The sequence below is a fragment of the Mesocricetus auratus genome, unplaced genomic scaffold (genome assembly GCF_017639785.1).
Source record: "Mesocricetus auratus isolate SY011 unplaced genomic scaffold, BCM_Maur_2.0 Super-Scaffold_4256, whole genome shotgun sequence".
Lineage (NCBI taxonomy): Eukaryota > Metazoa > Chordata > Mammalia > Rodentia > Cricetidae > Mesocricetus > Mesocricetus auratus.
The window spans coordinates 65,296,030-65,318,529 of NW_024429182.1; the positions used below are offsets into that span (position 1 = coordinate 65,296,030).

Here is a 22,500-nt window from a genome sequence, read left to right on the forward strand (position 1 = left end):
CAATTATCTCCTACTGCCTATTTTTTCTGCAGAAAGACCCTTCCAGGCATTCTTTTCTCTTCTCCAATGTCTTCCTCTTTTAAGATTAGAGGGAGAACCTGTATGCGCCTTAGGCATTGCTGGCTACTATAACAGTCTTTGGTGCTGGGTTGTCATATATCAGGGCTAGCATCACAGAGAACTAAAGTCCATTTAGACCAATGAATGCATCACTCAGTGAATTTTAAACCAGACAAGGGCAGTGTGCAGTTAAGAAATACTAGAGGTTTTAGAAATCAAAAAGAGAACAAGAGCCAAATACTCGCTGGTGTGTTGACACAGTAAAACAAAGAGTGTATCAAAGAGGTCACCCACTCATATAGCTTAGGATGGTGGTGGTATTTACATGAGTAAAGGTTAGAGATGAAACCTTTTTATTTTTAAGTGTGTTGGACAAGAGATGGTGATGCTGAGAAGACTGAAGTCAGCATGCTCAAGAGATAGTTCAGGTGAGAAGGATGGATGGGAACATTTGGGATTCATCAGCTTCAGAAATATGAGTTCTCCATGGAACAGTAGGATGGTCAGGAGAAGGCAGGCTAGGGGAGACTCAGTTAAAGTAGCATGATTGTCATGTGTGGTGGTTTGAATGAGAATGTCCCTCATTGTTTGAACACTTGGTTCCCAGTTGCTGGTGCTGTTTGTGAAACATTTAGGAGATAGATCCTTGCTGGAAGAGCTACATCAATTGGGGCACTTATAGTCTCTCTCTGCTTTCTGCTCCCTCTCTCTGCTTCCTGTGTGCAGATGAAATATGCTCAGTCAGCTTGCCACTCTTGTAGCCATGAACTGTTTCTTCTGTAATTTTCCTTGGCCATAGTGTTCTATCACAGCAACTACTACATCACACAAACATGAGGACCTGATTTCAATACCTAGCACCTATATAAAAAAGCCATGGTGACAGCACACTTGTAATCAGATCCCTGTGGCTCTTGAACAGTCAGTCTCATTGATTGACTGAGCCCCAGGCCAATAAGAGACCCTACCTCAAAAAACAAGATGACCCCCGAAGAACAGCATCCACAGTCAACCTAAGGTCTTCATAGACATGTGCACATATGTACATGCATCTTCCTGCACAAGCATGTATACACACACACACACACACACACACACTATTTTTAATGAGTAGAGGGTAAGATTTAGTCAGAGAAGAAGGAAATACAGCAGCATCAAGTTTTACTGAATCAGGTATAGGTTTGGCAAAGGTGGTATAAGATGCCAGATAATGGAGCCAAGGATATTAAGGTGTACCTTTAGATGGATCAGGGATGTTGGGGAACACTCTTAGTTAGAGGGATGATGTTCTCCAAGGGACACTATCTAAGAGGGATCATTCTTAGTTGGAGCAAGGATATTAGAATGTATTCTTAGTTGGAAGGAGTATGTTATGGACCACTCTTAGTTGAAGCAAGGATGTTAGGGGTACTCTTAGTTGGAGGAAGGATGTTAGGGAGCATCTTCAGATAGAGTGAAGATGTTAAAGAACACTCTAAGATGGACATAGAGCTTTTTTTTTTTAGCTGCACGGCATCTTTCTCATTGCTACTTAATCTATTTAATGCAGTGTTTCCTCAACCTGTGGGTCTTGACCCCTTTGAGTATTGAACAACCTTTTCATAGGAGTTTCCTAAGACTATTGGAAAACACATATATTTCCATTATGGTTCATAACAGTAGCAAAATTACAGTTAGAAAGTAGCAAAGAAAGTAATTTTATGGTTGGGGGTCACCACAACACAAGAAACTAAAAGGGTCACAGTGTCAGGAAGTTTGAAAACTTCTAGTTTAGTGCTTTACACTGGAGTACACTAGATTCCATACATGTCTACTCATGCTATTAATGTCTAAAAATTATTTCTGGGCTATAAATGTTGATGCTTAGTTCCATTTTTCTTTCTATGTTGTTTCTTACAAACTAAGTTTGGAAGAGTTCTGACATCCCTTGTTTCATCCCCCCACCCGAACCTCCCCCAAAATTGTTGCAAGTGAACAGCTTCTCCCAAGGGACAAAATGATAACAATATTTGAAATGCAAACAGCTCTGATTTTGTAGTTAACTCTGATATTCATTACTGGGCAACTATGAGAAAAATCTGTGCAACCCTCTAGTCCCACAATTTATCAAATGGGGCTGTTATGAGCCACCACTGCTCAGTCAAAGCTGGAAAGTTAGAAGTTAATGATGTAAATTGTCCTTCTCCTCACACATGGGGGACCTACGAGGCATGGCAAGTTAAAATTACCAGTGGGGGCAATGTGTGTTTGGGGTATGAATCTATCTGAAATCTTTATATGATTCCATAGCTAGTTTTCTCTGAATTTCTACTTGACATCCAAAGCATCTCTGCAGAAGTGTAATTGTTCCACAGAACTTGATTGCTCTTGTATCTAAATGGGCTCTGTCTTCTTCATGCTCAAGGCTGTGCCTGATGGTGCCAGGAGAATTGTGGGGCTTGTTATCAGAAGCCCAAATGATAGATGTTTTTCCATTTATTTTTTTCTCCAAAGTAAAGATAATATGTGCTGATTATAGAAAAATCAGGTCTCTAGAAACATAAAGAAGAGAAACATAATGAATTCGTAGTTCTAATGGCTCAAAGAAAACCGGCATGAGCATTTGGGTTGGCTTGCATCCAAACACTGATATGAAAAAGTAATCTGCCAAACTGAAGGGCATCCAGGTCCCCGTCCATCATGACCTCATTCTATCTTCTTGCCAGTCTTCTGTGGTGGATGATGGTCTTCAGGCTCAAGTGACTCAGAAAGGATTTGAGCCTCAAGCATTTCAGACGACTTCCCCAAGATCATATATGTGTGGCTGGCATCTCTTCCAGTTTGGTCAGTACTGGGGTTTGAACAGGGGGCCCTTTACATCCTTAGACAAGCACTCAGTCATGAGCTACATCTCCAGGACAAGGATGCATCATTTACCTCCAAATGGTACAGATGTTTCTTATTCGCCTATGCCTGGGTTCTATTTTAGCATCATTTTGCTAACATATTATGTGACAGTCCATCTTGCAGGTCTTAAAACCAAGCAGCAATTCTCCCTTTACCTCTTTACCATATTGCAGGTTAAAATAAAAGCTAATGAGAATTTGCCTTCTGTTTAGCCTCTTGTTTTTCTGTTCTCCAGAGTGCCCTGGAGTGCCTGGAAGGGCCAACCAGTTGCCATGTCTGTGCTTAATTGTCGCCCCAGCATCTCTTCCTCCTTCTGAATACCTATCAGTGTAATAGGAGAAATGGCCAGCAAACATTGCAACTGGCTGGGATCTGGAGCCTGGGTCCAAGCCTTCTTACACTGAGTACCTCCAGAATGATAACTATTATTCCTGCAAGATTCAGTTTAAATTATAAAAAATTGAATGGACTACGTTTTATAATAGTTTTTAGATTCATAAAAACAAATGCTTCCCAGTTACCCATATCCCATTTCCCCACTTACATCTTACATTAGTGATATGTGCATATTTGTTACCAGTCACATACAAGGATAGCGACACCATCATAATGTTAAAGTAGGCTCAACTTTATTCATGTTTCCTTGGCTTTTACCCAGTGTGCCTTTTCTTGTCCCTCAGTCCCATATCAGGAACCCCATTGCATTTAGCAGGCATTCATTTACCTGGGGCTTTTTTCTGGCTGAGGTAGTATCTCACATTGTCCTGGTGTTTTACGATGCTTGACAATTTAAGAGTTCTGGTCATAATATGGGAGGATGCCTCTTTTGGGGGGTGTATCTTATGATGGCACTGAGTTATGTAGGGTTCATGTGAGTGGAGGCCAGAAGTCAACCTCCAGTATCTTTTCCCGAGATCCATCCACTTTGGTTTTTGATTTTACTTTTTATGTTCATTGTTTGTGTATGAGTGTTTTACCTGCATGTATATGTGTCATATGTGTGCAGTGCCTGTAGATATCAGAAGAGGGTGCCATAAACCCTGGAGCTGGAGTTATGACTGAGCTGCTATGTGGGTGCTGGGAATAGAACTCAGGCATATACAAGAGAAATAAGGGCTCCCAATGACTGTACCATCTCTCCAGCAGCCATCTTGTGTTTTGAAGACAGGACCTCCCACTGGCCTGGTTAAGATAGGCAGCCTGGCCAGTGCACCCCAGAAATTGTCTTCTTTTTTTAACCACCATCCCAATGCTGAGATTACAAACAGGTAACACCACTTACAGTTCTTTTACTCGAGTTCTGGGGATTGAACTCACATCTTTATGCTTGCATGGCAAGTACTTTACCTACTGAGCCATCACCCCACTACAAAGTACAGATTTTTGAGGCGGGAGATGACTCATGCAACATGCTGTTCCTATCATGTCCTGTCAAGGGCATCTTCTACCTTCATGGCACACCCAGCTGATGTTGGCCTTGCTCACTGCGCAGAGGCAGAGCTGTCCGTTTTCTCTACTATTAAGCTACTCTTTCCTGCTTCATCTGCTGTTGACTCTTTTGAGGATGTCCAAGCTGTGTTGTTTTTAAATTGAACTGCTAATTTTCATGTAGAGAAGGTATAGATGGGATGAAAGGATGCTGCTGCTTTCTGGTTGCGTTTGAAGATGTAAGTCTGAACAAAGAGCATCCATGTGTTAATGGGCACATCAGCACCCCACGACCCTGAAACAGGGAACCCCTAAATGGCTTGTGCCTGATTTGATGTAGGCCTTTGGTATTCAGGGCTCATATAATGCTAAATGAGTTTCCGTGGCCTTGATGTTGGCTTCTTTTCAACTCAAGGTGGCTTCTTCAACTTTTTTCTCATTAGACTTTTCTAAAGCTGTCGCATTTCTATTTTGGCACCCCCACCTGTGTCTCCTTCCTTAAGTCCCTGTAAGCATTGGTGGGAATTTCCTTTTGAAGAACACTGGGGGTGATACTTAGCTTTCACTCGTCTTAACATTCTCATCAGTTTGTCATCTCCGTGTCCCACTAGGTGACCTGGTCAGATGGGTACCCACTGGCAGTTGAACCTTGACATTTTCAATTTATTAATGTGAGTTTCTGCTGTTCACAGTAGTTGTTACACAAACACACCTCAGAGGCTGAGATGCTCAGTTTCTTATATCCTGGACCAAATCCACACATTATGGCTTGTGAAGACCCTCTCATGCATGACCTCATTTGTGCTTGCTTAATTCTGAGAGATTCTGAAAGGAAAGAGAATGATGCCATGAGCATTCCATCCCTTAGAGGTAGCAATGAGGAAAGGAGGCACATAAAAGAAGATTTGGGACCTGGGCCTGCTCAGTGGCTCTGTGATAATGTGACCTCCAACCGTGGTATCAGTCCCTATCTCTGGGGAACTAAAATCTTAGACAGCCACCAGGATGCATTGGTCTTGGTTTGGCATTCCAAAATGTTCCCCTTTGTAAGCTAGGCAAAGGAGGGATTAGGCCAAGCCAGAACAGGCATGGTTCAAGCAGAAGCCATGTTCTTGGTGATTTTGGTTGGTGGCAGCTGGGTCACGTTAGGGGATGTCTGCTTTGTCATCCTTTCTGTAACATTCAAAACCATAATTAAATGGATTCTTTTCTGAGGAAATGGGTGTGTAACATCTTTCTTGACTATCCTTAGTCAGGTCTAAAAATGGCAGATGCTGATTAAGGGACAAGCTAATAATACACACACACACGCGCGTGCACGTGCACACACACACACACACGAGTTCATTCTCGAAGAAGATAATTTGTATTAGAAATCAAAGTATCTACTGTGCTTTTTTTCCACAATGAGGCTGGCATATAGACCCCTTATCCACAAAGCAAATGGTATGTCGGGTTTACCCAGGAGCAAAGAAGCCGGAAATTTCTCTCCAGTATGAGTTGCCCACATTTCTTCTTTAGATAACAGTAAGTTTTGTCGATGCCCAAATTCAGATTATGAAAAACAAACTGTATACAAACTGTGCATTTTATAAGGTTGTATTTTCTGAACGTATGCATCATTCAAGGCCTCCTCTTATGGTTTGTCAACAAGATAGCTGCATAAAATACATCCTGATATCTCACAGCTGTGTGTAATTCATTTTGTCTACCCATGCTGCACAAATAAAAATGTTATTTGTACCATCTAAAAGAAATACTAGTGCATAAATACATAAGCAAAGCTCATAAGAAACAGCCTCCTGACCACAGATCCCATGGAGGGGATATTGTGCAACCAATTAAAAAGCCCAGAGATGGCTCCATTATTCCTGTACACAGATAATAAACACTGTGCTCAGCAAATAGTGCAGTTATGCAACTTCTCCAGAGCCTTGCAAAATGTCTCACAAGCGTTGTCCCAGTCTGCCTTCAGATTCTCCTAGGAATATCTAGAAATAAAGTCTCTTTGTGGAGAACTTTGCAGCCAAAAGAGAGCCTTACTTTGAACTTGGAGTCTGGAAAAATGTAGGTGAAAGGGGAGAGTGTTTAATGTTTGGCACATTTGACCCACAGGAAATCAAGTAGCTGTCATTCTCTGTCACCTAGAAGGCAGAGGAACTGGTCCTGAAGACTGAGAAGGTTCTTTACATTGGATTTTTTTTGGGCCTCAGCCTGATTAAATCAAGTTCCCCACTCACAGGCTTTCCGTATGCTCCTGAAGTCAAGGTATCTCTCCTGGGAGAGCAGATGGTAATGGCTTGATTAGGGGACCATTTGCTATCTCCTTTTGTCTAAGACAGCAACTCTTGTGGATGTAGAACTTGCAAAACCGTTGCCTCAAGCATCAGAAGCCTGTGGGCAAGTCTTCTAGGCTTTTCTCTGCTGTAGCTGGAATGTATGCAGAAACATTCATTCCTCCTCTCACTGGGGTTAGGTGGTAGGGAATAGATGATACTGATGTTAGACTTCTTCTTCTGCCCAGTACCAGGCCCTAGGATAGCTGACTTTACTCTCAGCTGGTTTAACAAATGGACTTGTACCGCTAATTTAATTCAAAGCTGGCAGGGATAATCTATAATTCAGCTGATATGTTTATTGGCAAAGATGCTAAGATGTCTGTGCCCACATTCATGACAGTAGTTACCTGAATTCAAAGAACACCATAGTGGCCATAGTCACTCTTGGCATGGTTTTCAATGGTGCTGGTAGTTTACAACTGCTGGTATATTCAAATAACCTTTACCCAATTCAAGTAGCCTACAAGCTCTCTCATAAGCACTTTGTGCACTGTGGTATGAATTTGCAGGAGCTACCTCACTGGATCAGAACCCACTATGATGTGTGAGTCTCTTAAGTTCCAGGCAAATCACCTGTCAGTGAAGTACCGAGAGCAATGCCTTGGGGGTGAGCTATGACTGAGCTGCACTAGGTATGATCATCCTCTAGGATGACCACACTCCACCTGTCTCAGAGAGAAGATAACTCTTCCTGGCCAATTGGATCTTCCTTCCTGGGGCTCCACTGGGTCTGGAGAGTTTTCATCTACAGGTCTCAACTCATGTACTCCACAAAGCCAACGATACTCCGAAAGTTTTCTCCTGGCTTCTCCCTCAAGGGTCTCGTCTCCAGCCACTCTCCTCTTCCTAGCTGCTGTCTGTGTCTTGAGGCAACACTGAATTTGCCGGAGAGATTCAAGAATGGTACAGAGGATGTAGGATACAGAGCTTCCCCCACCAGTCTCTTTTCATGTGATGCTTTCTGGACCAGTCTTATGGGCTGTTTGCTTGGGATTGGAAGTTATTTCAGAAACTTCTGTCCAGATTCTAGGAAATTATATGCATATGAGTTGCTAGATATTTTGGAGATGGAACTCATGTAAAAATGCAAAAAATCTCTTATATTTCTATAAAACAATTTTCTACTGTTTATGTGTTTATACATGCATGTGTAAATGGAGGGTCTCTTCCTCAGTTTCTTTACATTTTATTAATATTATTGTTGTTGATATTGAGACATTACTCTGTTGCTGAACCAAAAACTCTCGAATTGGCTAAACTGGCTGGCCAGTGAGCTCCAGGGATCCATCTGTATCTGCCCTGCCTCACATACCTAATTCTGGGGTTCTAGATGCATACTGCCACACCTCGCTTCCCTATGGATACTGTCAATCTGAATTTAGATCACCATTCTGGCACAGCAAGCACTTTATGGACTGAACCATCTCCCAGTGCCCATTTGTGTTTCACATGTTATTTAAATATACTTCTGCATATACTTTACCACATTCAGCATTAGAATACCTGCATTGTGACTGTGACCATCATGAGGAGTCAGGCACAGAATTTGACTGTGACAGTAGCATTTCAAGTTCAAGAGTGTTTGTATTGGGGGAGGTTGCAGAGTTTGGGTTTTCAGATTAAAGATTCTCATCTCATGTTCATTCTGTTGTCTCTGGGCCAAGTATGTGCATTGTTAGAATCCAGGCCTTATACTGGCTCACCCCCTGTCAGCTGGCAGGATGTAACCATCGGCATTCAGGCAAACACTTAGTCAGTCCAGGGACCCTGCAGCCTTGCACCACTACCTCATAGTCTTACACAGGTTGTGTAAGGCTCTGCATGCGTGCACAAGCGTTCACGTTCTCTTTTAAGCAAGCTCCACCTTTCTCTCTCTCCCCTCTTCCTCCCTCTTCTCTCCTTTATCCTCTCTCTTTTCCTCTATCCCCTCTCTTCTCTCTCTCTCTCCTCTCTTTTCTCTCTCCCCTTTCCCCTCTCCTGTTTATGCTCTCCTCTCTTTCTTTCTAGATCACAAGCTCTCCCTAACTCCCCTCCTCCTAATAAACTACCACTTGGGTTTGTTGTACTGTGTGAGTCATTCCTTACTGCGGCCACAGCCAAACAACAACATCCATCATAGGGCAGTTCCCTCTGTGCCCGCATGTTAGACACAGGATTGACACTGCTGAGTCTTCTGGGGTGGATATATTTAAGAGAATGAGGTTTCCATAGTGCAGTTAGAAAACACTAGCCTCAGAGGACAGTAGGAGATGGTGACAGAATGGGCTTTCTGAATGGAAGCATCAAGTCTAGAGTACCCACAAGCAAGCCCAAAGCAGAACTTACTGGTTGAGTGAGGAAAAAAAAAAGAAGTAGAGTAACTAGGGACCAGGGATCCATGGTGGCAAGCTCTTGATGCATGACCTATGAGGCTACCAGATGGAGACATGGGGCTTCAGGTTGTCAGCATGACCCCACTGCAGCAAGGTGAACTTCTGATATCTTCCATCTAGACAGTCCCCTGAAGTGTACAGATGTCATCTCTTACCCATAGATTTGTGTCATCTGAACACTATATTAGTTACTTATCTTGCTGTGACAAAATAATTAAGCAAATGCAACTTAAGGCAAGAGTGCTTATTTGAGCTCACGGTGAAGGGAACAGTCCATCATGGCATGGGAGGCATAGTGGCAGGAGTCCAAGGCTGCTGGTCACATTGCATCCACAGTGAGGGAGCAGAATTTGAATGTTGCTGCTCATCTCACTTCCTCCTTTTTACTGAATCTGAAACTCCAGCCATAGGAAGGTACCACTAACTTTAAGGTCATCACATGTCAGCTAATCCAATTATAAACTCTCTCTAGGACATGCCCAGAAGCTTCTCTCATGGGTGATTATACTATCTCTGGCTAGAAGTAATGAATATTAATCATCACAAGTGCTTTTGCCTTCCTCCTCCCCTTACTTGACCTGTACCCATGATCCTTTTCTCCCTTTCCCAACATAGTTGAAGGACCAGTTCATTCCTCTGCCTCTGGCCATGTTCATGACTTTTCACTCCTTGTTGCTCAATAACCAGGAGTTTAGAATGCTTGAGACCAGCTTTGAGAATGTTCTGGAAAGGCACATGAGACAGTTAACGTTCCAGTAGTAATCCTTTTGTGTCCTGACTATTACTGCAGACTTCCACATCGAGAATGATAAAACGGTGTGGATTTAGAAGTATTAAGGGAATTGTAAAATGTCTAGGATTAAAATTTCAATACCGTTTGTGCCCCATAAATATGAAGTCTTTAGTAACTTGAAACTGTGCTATTATGACTCAGGTCTGAAAATCATGGATTCTGGCTGAAGAAATGGGAATAACATGTGGGGGAATCTGGTCCCATCCCTCACCTCCAGGCCCATGCTGTGGGCCCACCGAATAGCAAGGGTGTGACCTCATAGGCGAACAAGTCCAGAGAAATCACCATGCTGGTTATGAAAACGATACACCTTCTAGAAGAGAAAAATGTTATTCTTTCCATTGGGTTTGCTTATGGAAATGGGGCTGAATTGAACCTGTGGCCTGTCAGGCTCCACAGGCAAGACCCCAAGAAACAAGTGTGTAGAATAGCTTTTTGAATGACTTTATTAAAAAAATAATAAAGCAGTCTAGTCAGTCTGAACTGGCAAATTAATTTTATCTATAGAATCACTTACCAAAGCATATAAAATTAGACTTCCTAAGTGCCCAGAGGAGACTTGGCATTGTGTCTAACAGATTCACTGAGACTTAAGTAAATGGATTTAGTCTTAATACAGCTAAGGCCTTGGGACTTTTAATACAGAGTTGTTCTTAAGTATAGTACCAATTTATCATTTTTAAAAGTCACTGCGTGTGCACTTTAGCTGCTAATTGAAAGGCTGAATTATATACTTTGCTTGAACTAATAATCCAACATGGATTACAGGACTGGAAAGAAAAAAATTGTTTGTTGTCTTTGAGGTACAGTATTTTAATGTTTAGATTGACAGTATTCTTATATTTGTAATGCTTACTATGATTTAATGGATTCTAGCATTTCCCTGGACTCACTAAACTTCCAAGTATTTTCACTGTGTCATTTTTGTAATAAGCTTCTGATGCCAAATTCTTCCACTAGAATGAAAACCCAGCTGCTTTTCTTTTGATTCAGGGGTGAATTTATGGGACCAGAGAGGAGCTTATGAAGTGGCCAGAGCCTCCCTTCTGAGCAAAGACCCTGGGATCCCAGGACAGAAGTTCCCGGCAAAGGTCAGCTGTTTGTGTTCCTTTCTTTTTTTCATTCTTTCTTTCTTGCTTACTTTCTCTTCTTCCTCCCTTCCTCCATTCCTCCCTCCCTTCCCTCCTTCCTTCCTACCTTTTACTCATTCATTCATTGTTATTTTCACCCTCAGCTTTGAAATGGCAGAAGTTTCAAAATTGTATTGACTAAACTAGTACTCTGCTCATGTTTTGTCTTTACCCATTTCGGTGTAAACTTGCGGGAGATAAAATGAGTCCAATTCTGGTGGTACAGCTCTAATGAGAGACTCAACAATGTTAGCATCTACAGAGTTTAATTTGCAGATGCAGTGGAGAGATAGCACATTAGTTAAGTCCCTCTGCTGCTCTTGCAGAGTACCTGGGTTCAGTTCCTCGCACTCATGTTGGGCGACTCACAACCATCTGTGACCCCAGTTGTGTGGATCTGGCATTTTCTTCCAGCCTCCATGGACACCAGTTATGCAAATGGTGTCCATACATACATGCAAAAAAAACAATGCATATGCTTAAAACAGTACATTCATACAATAGCACTGAATCTTTTAAAAGCTATCTGAAGGGAGCTGAGGATATAGCTTAGTAGTGGATTATTTATCCAGCCTGTGTGAAGCCCTGGGTTCAATTTCCAAACCCTAAAAATAATTTTCCAATCAAACACCCAAGATTATATTACCAGACACATAATTTCTGCATTGAGTTTACTTTAATGACAACTATTTTTATTCATGTTGATTTAATAAACACTTTGTTTTCCCCCAGCTGATTATTAATAGAAATGCTTTAATATGACTTAAAATTTCACCATTTATATACTCTAAACCTTGTTTACTTTTGACATATTTGATTTGTACCTTCTGTGATGTTTCATAGATAATTGGAATTTTGCCAATTAATACTTCAGTGCATTTTGTCTGCCAAGGAGACATGACTCTTTAAAATCTCAGGATACATAGTGACAGAAGATGATGAAATCCATGGAAACCTGAGTCCTCTGGAGAGATCACGCTGATGGCTTTGTCCTGGTGTTCTGTGCAAGCATTTTTAGATCATTTTTTCATGATAGGAAACAGATTTTTTTAAAAAAAAAGACCAGTCAAAACTATAGAAATCCCATGTAGCTTTCCAGAATGGTCACCAGGCCCCTCTGTGTGGGGACAGATGGAATGATTTATATCCTCCATTTATCTCCTGGAGAGCTTGCAGTTGAAAATGTTTTAGGAGAGGTTAGTGGTTTGGCTAAAGGAACCAAATGCCCAATCTGACTCAGGGAAAAATATATTTTATAGAGGAGGTCCCAGATTGTGTAATTGAAGGACAAGAAAACATAGTGGTACTGATGCTGTTTCCTAGGAGGAAAAAAAACTCAAGATAGTGAAGAAACTCCCATCATACTACTGGTCTGTTATACTAGAACATGATGGATGCAGAAAAAGAGAAATATACTATTTAACAAAGAATATATGTATACTAAAAGAGTTATAGGCTCTGAGTTGGCAAAATGCCATGCTTGGTGACCTGAGCTCAAACTACAGGACCCACATGGTAGAAAGAGAAAAGCAATTCTTTCAAGTTGCCATTTTACCTCTACACATGAGCACACACAACAGAGGCACGCACATAGGTACACATGCACAGGTGAACATACACGCACACACAGAGGCACGTACATAAGCACACATGGACACACACAGAGAAGCACACAAATGCATACTCACATAGGCACGCACACATGCACGTGCAGACACACACAGGCACACACACATGTGTAGGCACATACAGTAGGTTTCTGGATGGTGGAAAACATGATAGGGGGTTTTCCTGGGGGTAAATTTGCCAGAATCAGATCATAAAACTGCAGAATGTCTGTTTAGATTTGAATATATGTATATGATCAATAGTGAAGGTCATTTTATTTTCTTTTAGTATACATAAATGTTATATAATATTTGGGACATGTTTGTCCTAAAAGATCTTCTTGTGTCCTAAAAGATCTTCATGTCCCGATACAGTTCAACAGAAGTGCAGGTCTGACTGGGTATCCTGTGTTTTAAGTGTCATCATTCCATGAGGGGACTAGTACAATAAGCTGCCAAGTTGGTGACTCACCTCTAGTGTCAGACAGTTCTGCTTTGTTCTGGCTTCTGACCTTGGATCCATCTATCATGTCCATTGGCCACCTGGGAGATGCTGTGAGGCATATATGAAGAGAAAGTGGTCCATCACTGTTGACCAAGCTTCTGTAGTATGAGATGGTCTGTACCACCAGAAAACTAGGACAGACATATCGTTGCTAGTTGGTACAATTCCCACTCATGTGGGATTCCACTCCAGAAGTGGAACCATAAGGGAGAAGGGCTAAAGCAAATTGCATTCAAGTGACTCCCTACTATTGGCAGTATTTCAGAGAATAGGGACAAAGGTGATCTGGTGACTGTCAGCTTTCTTAGTGTTTGATGCCATAGGGCACATCTCAACACACAGCAGTGGCATTAGCATTATAACTGCAACACATGTCCACATGTGGGTAACTGACAAAACCCTCCATGAATGTGGCACATGTAGATTGTCCATTAACATGGTACACACAGAATTCTCCATGTAACAGACACTTCTATTTGATCTGGTTAGTGTCTGAAATGGTGTATTTACCCCTTTTAACAGCAGTAGTCAAGATCTGACTTTGAAACTACATCAACACAGTGATTCCATACACAAAGTTTTCTCTTAGGAAAGTATTTGTAAAGCCCAGATGTGCCCATTGTATTTCATAAATGGATTTCCATTTCCCTTCCCCCTGATTTCCTTGGCTGTTTTTTTTAAAAGTACATCTTATGCCCCAGTCACTGGGCATATGGTCAACAAAGGAGACAAGCAAGCCTTTGCCCCCTGCACCTTACATTCCAATGAGGGACATGTAAATAAAATAAATTTCAGTCACTCAGAAGGAAACTGCACTCTATTCTAGGAACCCACGGTGGGGGGCATTGTTGTAGAAATGACAGGAAAGAACTTTCTAGGATACAGAAGATTTCTACCTGTTCCAATGAGTTCCACAAAGCTAGGGTGTAAACAATTGATATTCAAGGAAAAGGAAGAAGCTGATTTATAACCAGCACCACTGTGTATGATGGGTGTACATCATTTCATACTTGGGTCACCAGAAGTGAGAAGGTTGGAGCACCATCAAGAAAGAGAGAGAGGAAGTGTGAGAACTGGTCAGACTGGGGAGTATTGTCAGATTGTCAGCTGTGCCAACCAGTAGACTAGTTAAGGATACTCCCTGTGTCTAAACTCTAGCTACATAGGGGGAGGAGCTGCCACTAGGGACATCCTCATAGAGGAAGGGTCTCTGTTTAATATGGTTTCCCTACACCATTAATTTGCCATGTTCGCTGGGTCTCAGTTTGCATGTGTATTAGAATTGTCTGGAAATCTATTATCAGTGATCTTTCCCTTTTGCCTTAGGTTCCAGGGATCTTCCTTTTGAAAATTGCCCTCGTAGCTCTCAGTGGTGTAGCCACTGGTACATTGCTCCAACTTAAGCAAACAGTGCCCTCATACGTGCTCATGCAGGCATCTCTAATTAAATGTAGTGGATCACACACAAAAGGGTGTGTTAAAGTAGGAAGACTTGTAAGGAAGAAGAGATTAGGTGCAAGAGAAAAGGAGAAAGAACAATGGTTCTCAACTTGTAGGGTGGGACCCCTTTGAGGGTCAACCTACCTTTTCACAGGGGTCACATACCAGATAGATTGCACATCAGATATTTACATTATAATTTATAACAATAGCAAAATTATAGTTATAAAGTAGCAGCGAAATAATTTTATGGTTGGAGGCCACCACAAAATGAGGAACTGTATTAAAGTGTCACAGCATTAGGAAGGTTGAGGACCACTATGAGAGAAGATAATGAGGGATCTTCAACCAAAGAACCAAACATGTATAAAAATACAGAAGAATATATTTTAGGGGCCGGAGAGATGACTCAGAAATTAAGAGCACTTGCTTTTCTTCTAGAGGATCTGAGTTCAATTTCCATCTGTAATGAGATCTGGTGCCCTCTTAGGGCATGCAGGCATACATGGAGACAGAACAATGTATAAATGATAAATAAATAAATCTTTAAATAATGAATAGACTTTAAATGCCTTTGAAGGATTTCAATGAGAAGACAAGGATTAGAAGTTTAGAGGGAGCATTGAGATTATATGTAGTGCTGCAGTGCTGTTCAATGAGAACAGTGACTTAGACAGGGGTGCAGTTGGGGACTCCCTTTTTGTCCCAATCTTTCTCTCTTATCATGAGCTGTTACTGCTGTTGATGTTTTGAAAGGGTGGAGGGGAGAAGAGAACGTGGCCTCACTGGAGTTAGGGAGCTTCCAGCCCTCTGTTGGTGGGCTGGTTGGCATTGCCTATGACATGGCATTATCTCATTCTCCCTCCTCTTGGGGGCATTGTAAGAATGAGATAGAACAGTGACTTTCAAAATACTCTGGGGCTGGGCCATTACTGTGCAAATGTAAGGTGATACTGGGAGTTTAAAGTGTCTTTGGGGACCCATCTCCAATTTCATGTCTTGGAAACATCAAGCCGGGAACCAGGGAAGACATGTCACATTGATTGAGCATGAGATGGTCTCCGTGGGACTCAACCTTTGAATGCGCCAGGAAATGTTCAATGTCCAGCCTTCTCACATCACAAGGACATTATGGAAATTGTACATGAAATGAAAAATAAGAGGAGGCCAAAGGATTAGAAGAAAGGGAGCCCAGAGCTTCCCTCAGCAGATGGCAGGTCTCAAATATCAAGCAGTGACTCATTACAATGGCCAAAGCTGATTCTGCTCAAACAGATGTGCTTACACTTTTTAAGCCCAGAAAACTGAGCCCAGCTCTTATGTCAAGTGGCCACTCCCAACTGTCCCTTCATAACCAGTCTTCTCAGAAGGGTAGCTCATGTTCTCTGGCCCCTCCCTCTCCCAATCCCTCCTCCTCTTGTGGGTACATTTCTAACACTTCATCAGAACCCTTAACCAAGGTCTTAGGTGACTTCTACATCCAGTGTGTGCCCCCCTTCTCTCTGCTTATCTCAACCCTGACTCACTTTTCTGTGAAAGCCTTCTTCTGGATCTCAAAAGCCCATTCTTTCTTGGCAGTTTTCAGGCTTGTGATTTATTATTACTACCATTATTGTCAGTGTGGGGGGCATGAGTGTGAAGGTCCGATGCCAGCTTTGGAAAGTTGGTTCTCTCCTTTCACCGTGGGATCTGAGATACAAGGACAAGTGTAGCCTCTCCTGCTCTGGGGAAGCAGAACTTACCATGGACTGTGTTAAGTTGGGACATATACTTAGCGACGTGTGATTTTCAAGATTAACCAATTTTAGAATAGGCTGAGAACTACTGAAAAATTGCAGAGGTTGCACTAAGCGTTCCTGTTAAGTCCATGCTCAGTTTCCCCCTGCCACTCATATTTATGTTGATAGGTTCGTAACAACGAGAGTGTGTGTCTACATCCTTTCTCAGCCATTCACAGTTATGTTGATAGGTTTGTAACAATTAATAAGAGTGTGTGTGTCCACATCCTTTCTCAGCCATTCATATTTATGTTGATAGGTTTGTAACAATTAATAAGAGCGTGTGTGTCCAAATCCTTTCTCAGCCATTCACAGCTATGTTGATAGGTTTGTAAAAATTAATGAGTGTGTGTGTCCACATCCTTTCTCAGCCTGGAAGCTTCTATTGGGAGAGAGATTGGGGTCACTTAAAAGAACATGTGAATTCTGAAAAGGACTTTGAGTCTAAAACTCTACTTTCTGCTGAAGACCTTATTTCCCCAAAAGCAATTTGAGGCACATTAGTGTCAATTTGTCTGTCACCTTTGTTCTCTAAAGTCACAACACACAACCAGTGAGGTTGGTTCTTCACAGTTACTTGGTCAACAGTTGTGAAAGCAACAACATAGGTATTTTGTGCAACCAAAATTTCAAGTTCTCTCTTTGGAAAATGTTCTTAGTCTTCCTTTTTAAAGATGAGACACATTTTCAAATCTGCTACAAGCGTGTCCACAAGAAAGTCTGTCAGAGCATGTTAAAAGTAATGACTAGACTGGGGTAAGGGCTGGCCTAAAATGTCTGAGGCCCTGGGATTTGGTCCCCAGTACCAAAGCATAGGACCATTGAGTGTCAGGGTAGAAGACTAGTGTATTCACTACTCTTTGTCACTATGATAAAACACCATGACCAAAAGTGACTGATGGAAGAAAGAGTTTATTTTGGCTTTGATTCCAGTGAGAATATTCATAATGGACGGGACATAACAGTAGGAGCTGGATGCTGACAGATCACATCTTCAGCCACACAGCGAAAACAGAGAGAACTGAAACAGTAGTGAAGCTGTAAACCCTCAAAACATGCCCTAAGGAAGTTCTCCCTCCAGCAAGACTGCACCTCCTAAAGGTTCCAGAACATCCTCAAACAGCACCACCATCTGGAGACCAAGGGTTCAAATACCTGAGCTTGTGGGGGACATTATTTGTTCAGACCACATGGCTCATGTGCAAAGAATTTCTTTTGCACTGATTTTATGTGCTGCCAATGCCCTATGTTTTATGTCCCTATGAGCATCTATCATGAGTTCTTGAAGGTATAGCTCCATGCTTTCTACTGGGTTGTCATGATAACCTGAATAAAGAGAAAAAATATTTAAAGTTAAAAATGTATCCCTCTCTAACAAGAGAAAATAAACACAAAGAAATTAGAATTTTCTGGGTTATACTGAGATTATTATTTTAGGACCACATGTATTGAAATACCCAAGAGCTTTTTTTCACTACCTTGAGTTTTGCCCTTTTAGAGGCAGACTTCAGGCCCATTGAGTATACACCATGGACTCCACATGTTAAAAAGAAATGCATCTTTCCCAAGATAGTATGTATCTGCAGAAATCTATTCATTGGAGATTTGGAGCAGTAAGAAGAAAAGTTGATTATGGCACAGTACATGCAAAGATCCCTTTTGATAGATTTTGTAATGTAAATGTTCATATCAGAATAGTTTTAGATTTACCAAAGATGCTGATAAATTACATAATTTCTGTATGTCTCATGCTCAGTGCTCCATTGCTAACATCTAATATTACTGCACTTAGAACAGCTGTTAAACCACATCAATAGGTCTTTGTTGACTGAATCCATCCTTATTTAGATTTCCTTAGTTCCACCTAACATTCTGATTTCTTTTCAGAAGCCTATTCTGGAGTCCTTCCATTAGCCTCATTTTCCCCAAGACTTCCCTTGCCTATGGCCATTTCTGAACTTTTGCTTGTTTTGGATGATCATGATACATTCTCTAGGATAGGTCAGAGGACTTATATTCTAGACTGTACCTCAACTGGGATTGTCTGATGCTTTTCTCTGGGTAGGACCAGGCTTTTCAGAGAAGAACATGGAGGGAAAGTCTCACTCTCCCTACATCTTATCATGGCCACACTTCATGATGACATAATGCTAGTGGTGTTGACCATTGCCTCTTCAGCTTTCCCCATTGTCAAGTCCTTTCTTTTCCCTGTTACCCAGTACTATGAAATCACTACACCTGCTTCTAATGAGGGGAAGGGACACTTCCTGTCCTTGTAGGATAAGTAGGTACTTAGATGGCATTAACATCTTATACTTGTTACATTTTTTGATTTTCCCTATTTTTCTGTGTATTTGACAATGGATTTCATAGTTATTTGTCTTATACTACAGATTGTATATTGTGCTCTAGCTTATTTTGTTATTCAAATTGATCCTGCTTTGACCATTGAACCACTGAAATTCTTTTAATTGGTTGCTGTGTCCTAGTGACATATAGTCGTGTGTGTGCGCTCCTGCTCTTGTATGTTCTTTGTAGATTTTAAAATAGCAAATCTCAAATGCTAGCTCATGGCTGAGGCATACCACTATAGACACAGTATGGAGACATTTGGTTTTGTTTTCCTGTACCTGTGGAGGTCTGTTTCTAGTCATCAGTTCTTGAGACCCAAACACATGGAGTTTTTCTCCTGAATGAGCTGTTTGTCAAAGTTAACTTCTGGTTCTCAGCATTTGACCTGTTTTTGGCACTTGGCATTCCTCGTGCTGACCTGGGCCTCAGCACTGCCCTCCTGCTAATTACTTGAGATTAATTTGACCTTTTTCTCAAAGAGGCACACAGGAAGACTTTATTGAGCTGGCATAATCAATTTCTCATCATTTTTCCTCAGCAGAGCTACACAGGGTCTTCCTTTTGCTTGACCTACTAATTTCCCCAGCACATAATTTAAAGGCTTGGTCATGATCTCAAAACAGAACCAGTGAGAACCAGAGCTAAGGAGGCCAGGGCTGTGGGTCATGGTGTGAGGATTACTGGTCTCCATGGGAACAACTCCTGGCTCAATTCCTTGACCTTACCTAACAGGTTTTCTCCCTGGGACAACTACTCAGCATCTACTCCCTGCCATATGGTCCCAATGACAACCCAAAATTCTAGTTTTCTCCCTGGAGGACTATTCAACATCTATGCCCCACCCCCGAAGCACAATGATAAACCAAACCAATGATAACCCATTTGATTCTATCAAAGCTTCCGGGGAGTCTGCGTTTATTGGATTGACTTTCCCAGCATGGGGCGGGGGGGCAGTACTGGCAGGAGCAAGGGTGAGGCTAAAGCTGTCACACTGGAAAATCTAGCATGGCTGATGGTTTCCATAAAACCACACAGAAAGAGACCCTTGCTTTAGTTTCCCCAAACCTCAGCTAGATGACCATTATCACAGAAGCAGCTGCATAGCAGAGTCTGTGCAGACTTAACATTCCAACTGATTTTCCGTAAGCACACAAATGATAATAATGAAGCTTGCTGCGTATCTCTTAAAATGCCTTTGTCTGTCATCAGACGAATGTGTCTGGAAGATGAGACCTGTCAGAGTTGCTTTGTATTTTCCACCCAATAGATGTTAATAACACCTCCTCAGGCATGTCCATGGACAACCATGTGAATTGAATGCCGTACAATAGCAGAGGGAGGGAAGCATTTGAGCTCCAGTGTCAGATGGTACAAAGCCAGTTCAGCCTCTGGGGGAGTCGCCCCTGCTAGAAAGCAGGTTCCAGTCAGTGGAATTCCATTATAAAAACTTTTTAAGGGAAAGGTGCCAACTGAAGATGATCCAGTTGTTTTTTTTTACCGAGTTTTTTCAGTATGTTCATTTAATTGGCATTTCAGAACTTCTGTGCTGCTTGCTCAGACAGTATCTTTGAGACTGCCAGGTCCTCCCACAGAGCAAAATATATATATATATGACAGAACTAAACCCCAGGAATATTATTCTATCACAACTCCTTTAAAATCCAGCACCTACCTTTGTATTTCAAAACAAGACTACTGGGGCACATCATTTTTGGTCCTACAGACTCAGCTGATAGTGTGTGTTTGCTTGCCAGGTCAATGGCTGGGTTTAGTGTTCTTTGATACTGTCAGAACTGTAAGTAGACTATGTATGGATGTGTCAGCTCTCTGGGAACTGCAGTCCACCAGGACCTGCCTGCCACTATGTATGTCATCATGCACAGGGGCACTGATGGTGCCTGTCCATCCTGTTGTCTTCATATCTTAGCTGCTTGAGAAGTTAGGAATCTTGGTTCTTGAGACCCCTAGCCTTATTCAGAGTCTTAAAGGAGGAGAGAAGGGTAGTGTTTGAAGTCCACCTACATGGAGTCCTAGGGGCTGACTTTTCAGTCTACTGTTTTGTTGGCAGGTGCTGAGCCTAGTCTGGTTCAGTCTGGAAGCTTCTATGGGAAACACCCAGATTGGGAACAAATTCTGGATACCCGGAGTTTCCAGGACCAAATGCGTAGCATATTCTGATTTTCAGGGCACATTGGTCAGTTGCCCAGATAGGATTAAGAGCAGCTGCCAGTTGGGGTGGACAGGAAGGAATCCTGTAGATACAGGAGAAACATCAGATGCTGGTGATAGACGGGAACCAGAGGCAAGCCTTTGGCCCCTGCAGGCATGATGAGGAAAGGGCTGGCAGACAACCTGGCAGGACAGGAAATGAGTTGGAGAAACTTTAAAGATGTCTTCCTATAAAATAAATGTCCAGAAGTGGTAAAAATGCATGCCTTTAGTTAAGTCCACACGCCTTAAGACAACACGTATACATTTTTTTTCAGTGAAACCTTACCCATTTCAAAGGCCCGTGTTTTTGAATCCCCCAAATGTCAACTCACATGGAATCAGCCTATTATGCTCATTAACTCCTTGCAAGAAATTCCTAGAGCTATGACAACAAATTAATTTATCTGTTTTATTTGAAGCAGCTAAGACTGGAGCAGGGCCTTAGCATTTCCCTGCTCTCTGTTTCTGGCTCAAATGAGAAGGACATTCAATTATACATCCCAGTTACTGTGCAGCCAGAGGCAGCCACAGAGTGCTGCTCTCCCCTCCTCAGCCAGTGAGGTAACAGCAGGCTCTGTGGGAACTGTGCTTTGAGTTACAAGCTAAAGCCCCCTGTTTGCCATTTTAATTTTTGTGTTGCCTATGTGTGTGTTCAAATGTATAGAGTATCTCTATGAGTGTATAGGTGAGTGTGCAAGTGTGTGTGTGTGTGTGTTCATGTAAAGGGCAGAGCATAAGCTTAGGTGTCATTTCTCAATCACAAGCAACATTTTTTGTTATTATTATAGAGACAAGGTCTCTCACTGGCTTGGAGCTTGCCAGCAGGGGTAGGTTGGCTGGCCAGTGAGCCCCAGGGATTGTCCTGTCGCTGTTTCCCAGCACTCTGTCTGTAAATGTTTGCCACCATACTTGACTGTTTTTCCACATGGGTTCTGGAGATCAAACAGTTCCTAATGCTTCCAAGGTAGCACTCTACCCACTGGGATATCTTTCCAGCTCTCTGCTTATTTTTATAAGTGATTATTATTCCTACTATAGATAAGGTAAACTCAGTACTTGAGTTCCAAGTGAGTGAGGCATTTTCAAATGAAGCTTGGTCTTGGGTACCATGCTGTGGAGTTGAAATTCTGTTTAGAAGGCAACTGAGGGCTACTGAAAGTTAAGTGACATTTGGGAACTATATTTTTGAGGAAGTTTGGAAAGAGCATCATTGGAAATAGAATGGGCTCTTAGATAAATCTTTGTCCTTGAAAATGCCCATAATGTCTCTCTCAGTTGCTTCAGTCATGTCTCATTTATGAATGGATTGTGGTCCACAAATTTGTTCCCAATGAGAAACAGAGTTCTTTAAAGCAGGGCCTCATGAGGTGATGTTTCAACTAGCACCTGGCTTTGTCCTGTAGCTCTAGGCTACTTCTCTCCCCCAGCCAAGCATACACACATAACATAAGATAAAGGACAAATCTTTTAAAATAAAGAGGGGAAATAAAGATATTTAGTGATCAAATGAGGGGATTAAGTTTCCCCTCCCATAGATTCAACTATGGAAAGAATGTTTCAGGTTGAACAAAAGCGATTCCAGATGGATGCACAGGACAA

General features: G+C 41.9%; 1 protein-coding gene across 1 annotated transcript in view; it reads left to right on the forward strand.

Annotated features, from left to right (window-relative positions):
* The window catches only part of Adam12 (ADAM metallopeptidase domain 12), a 306,570-nt gene that overhangs the window by 30,801 nt on the left and 253,269 nt on the right, over window positions 1-22,500 (forward strand). The window contains exon 2 of the mRNA XM_005063360.4: window positions 10,872-10,969. Coding sequence (XP_005063417.1) covers window positions 10,872-10,969 — 98 coding nt within the window. The remainder of the gene's footprint in view (window positions 1-10,871; window positions 10,970-22,500) is intronic.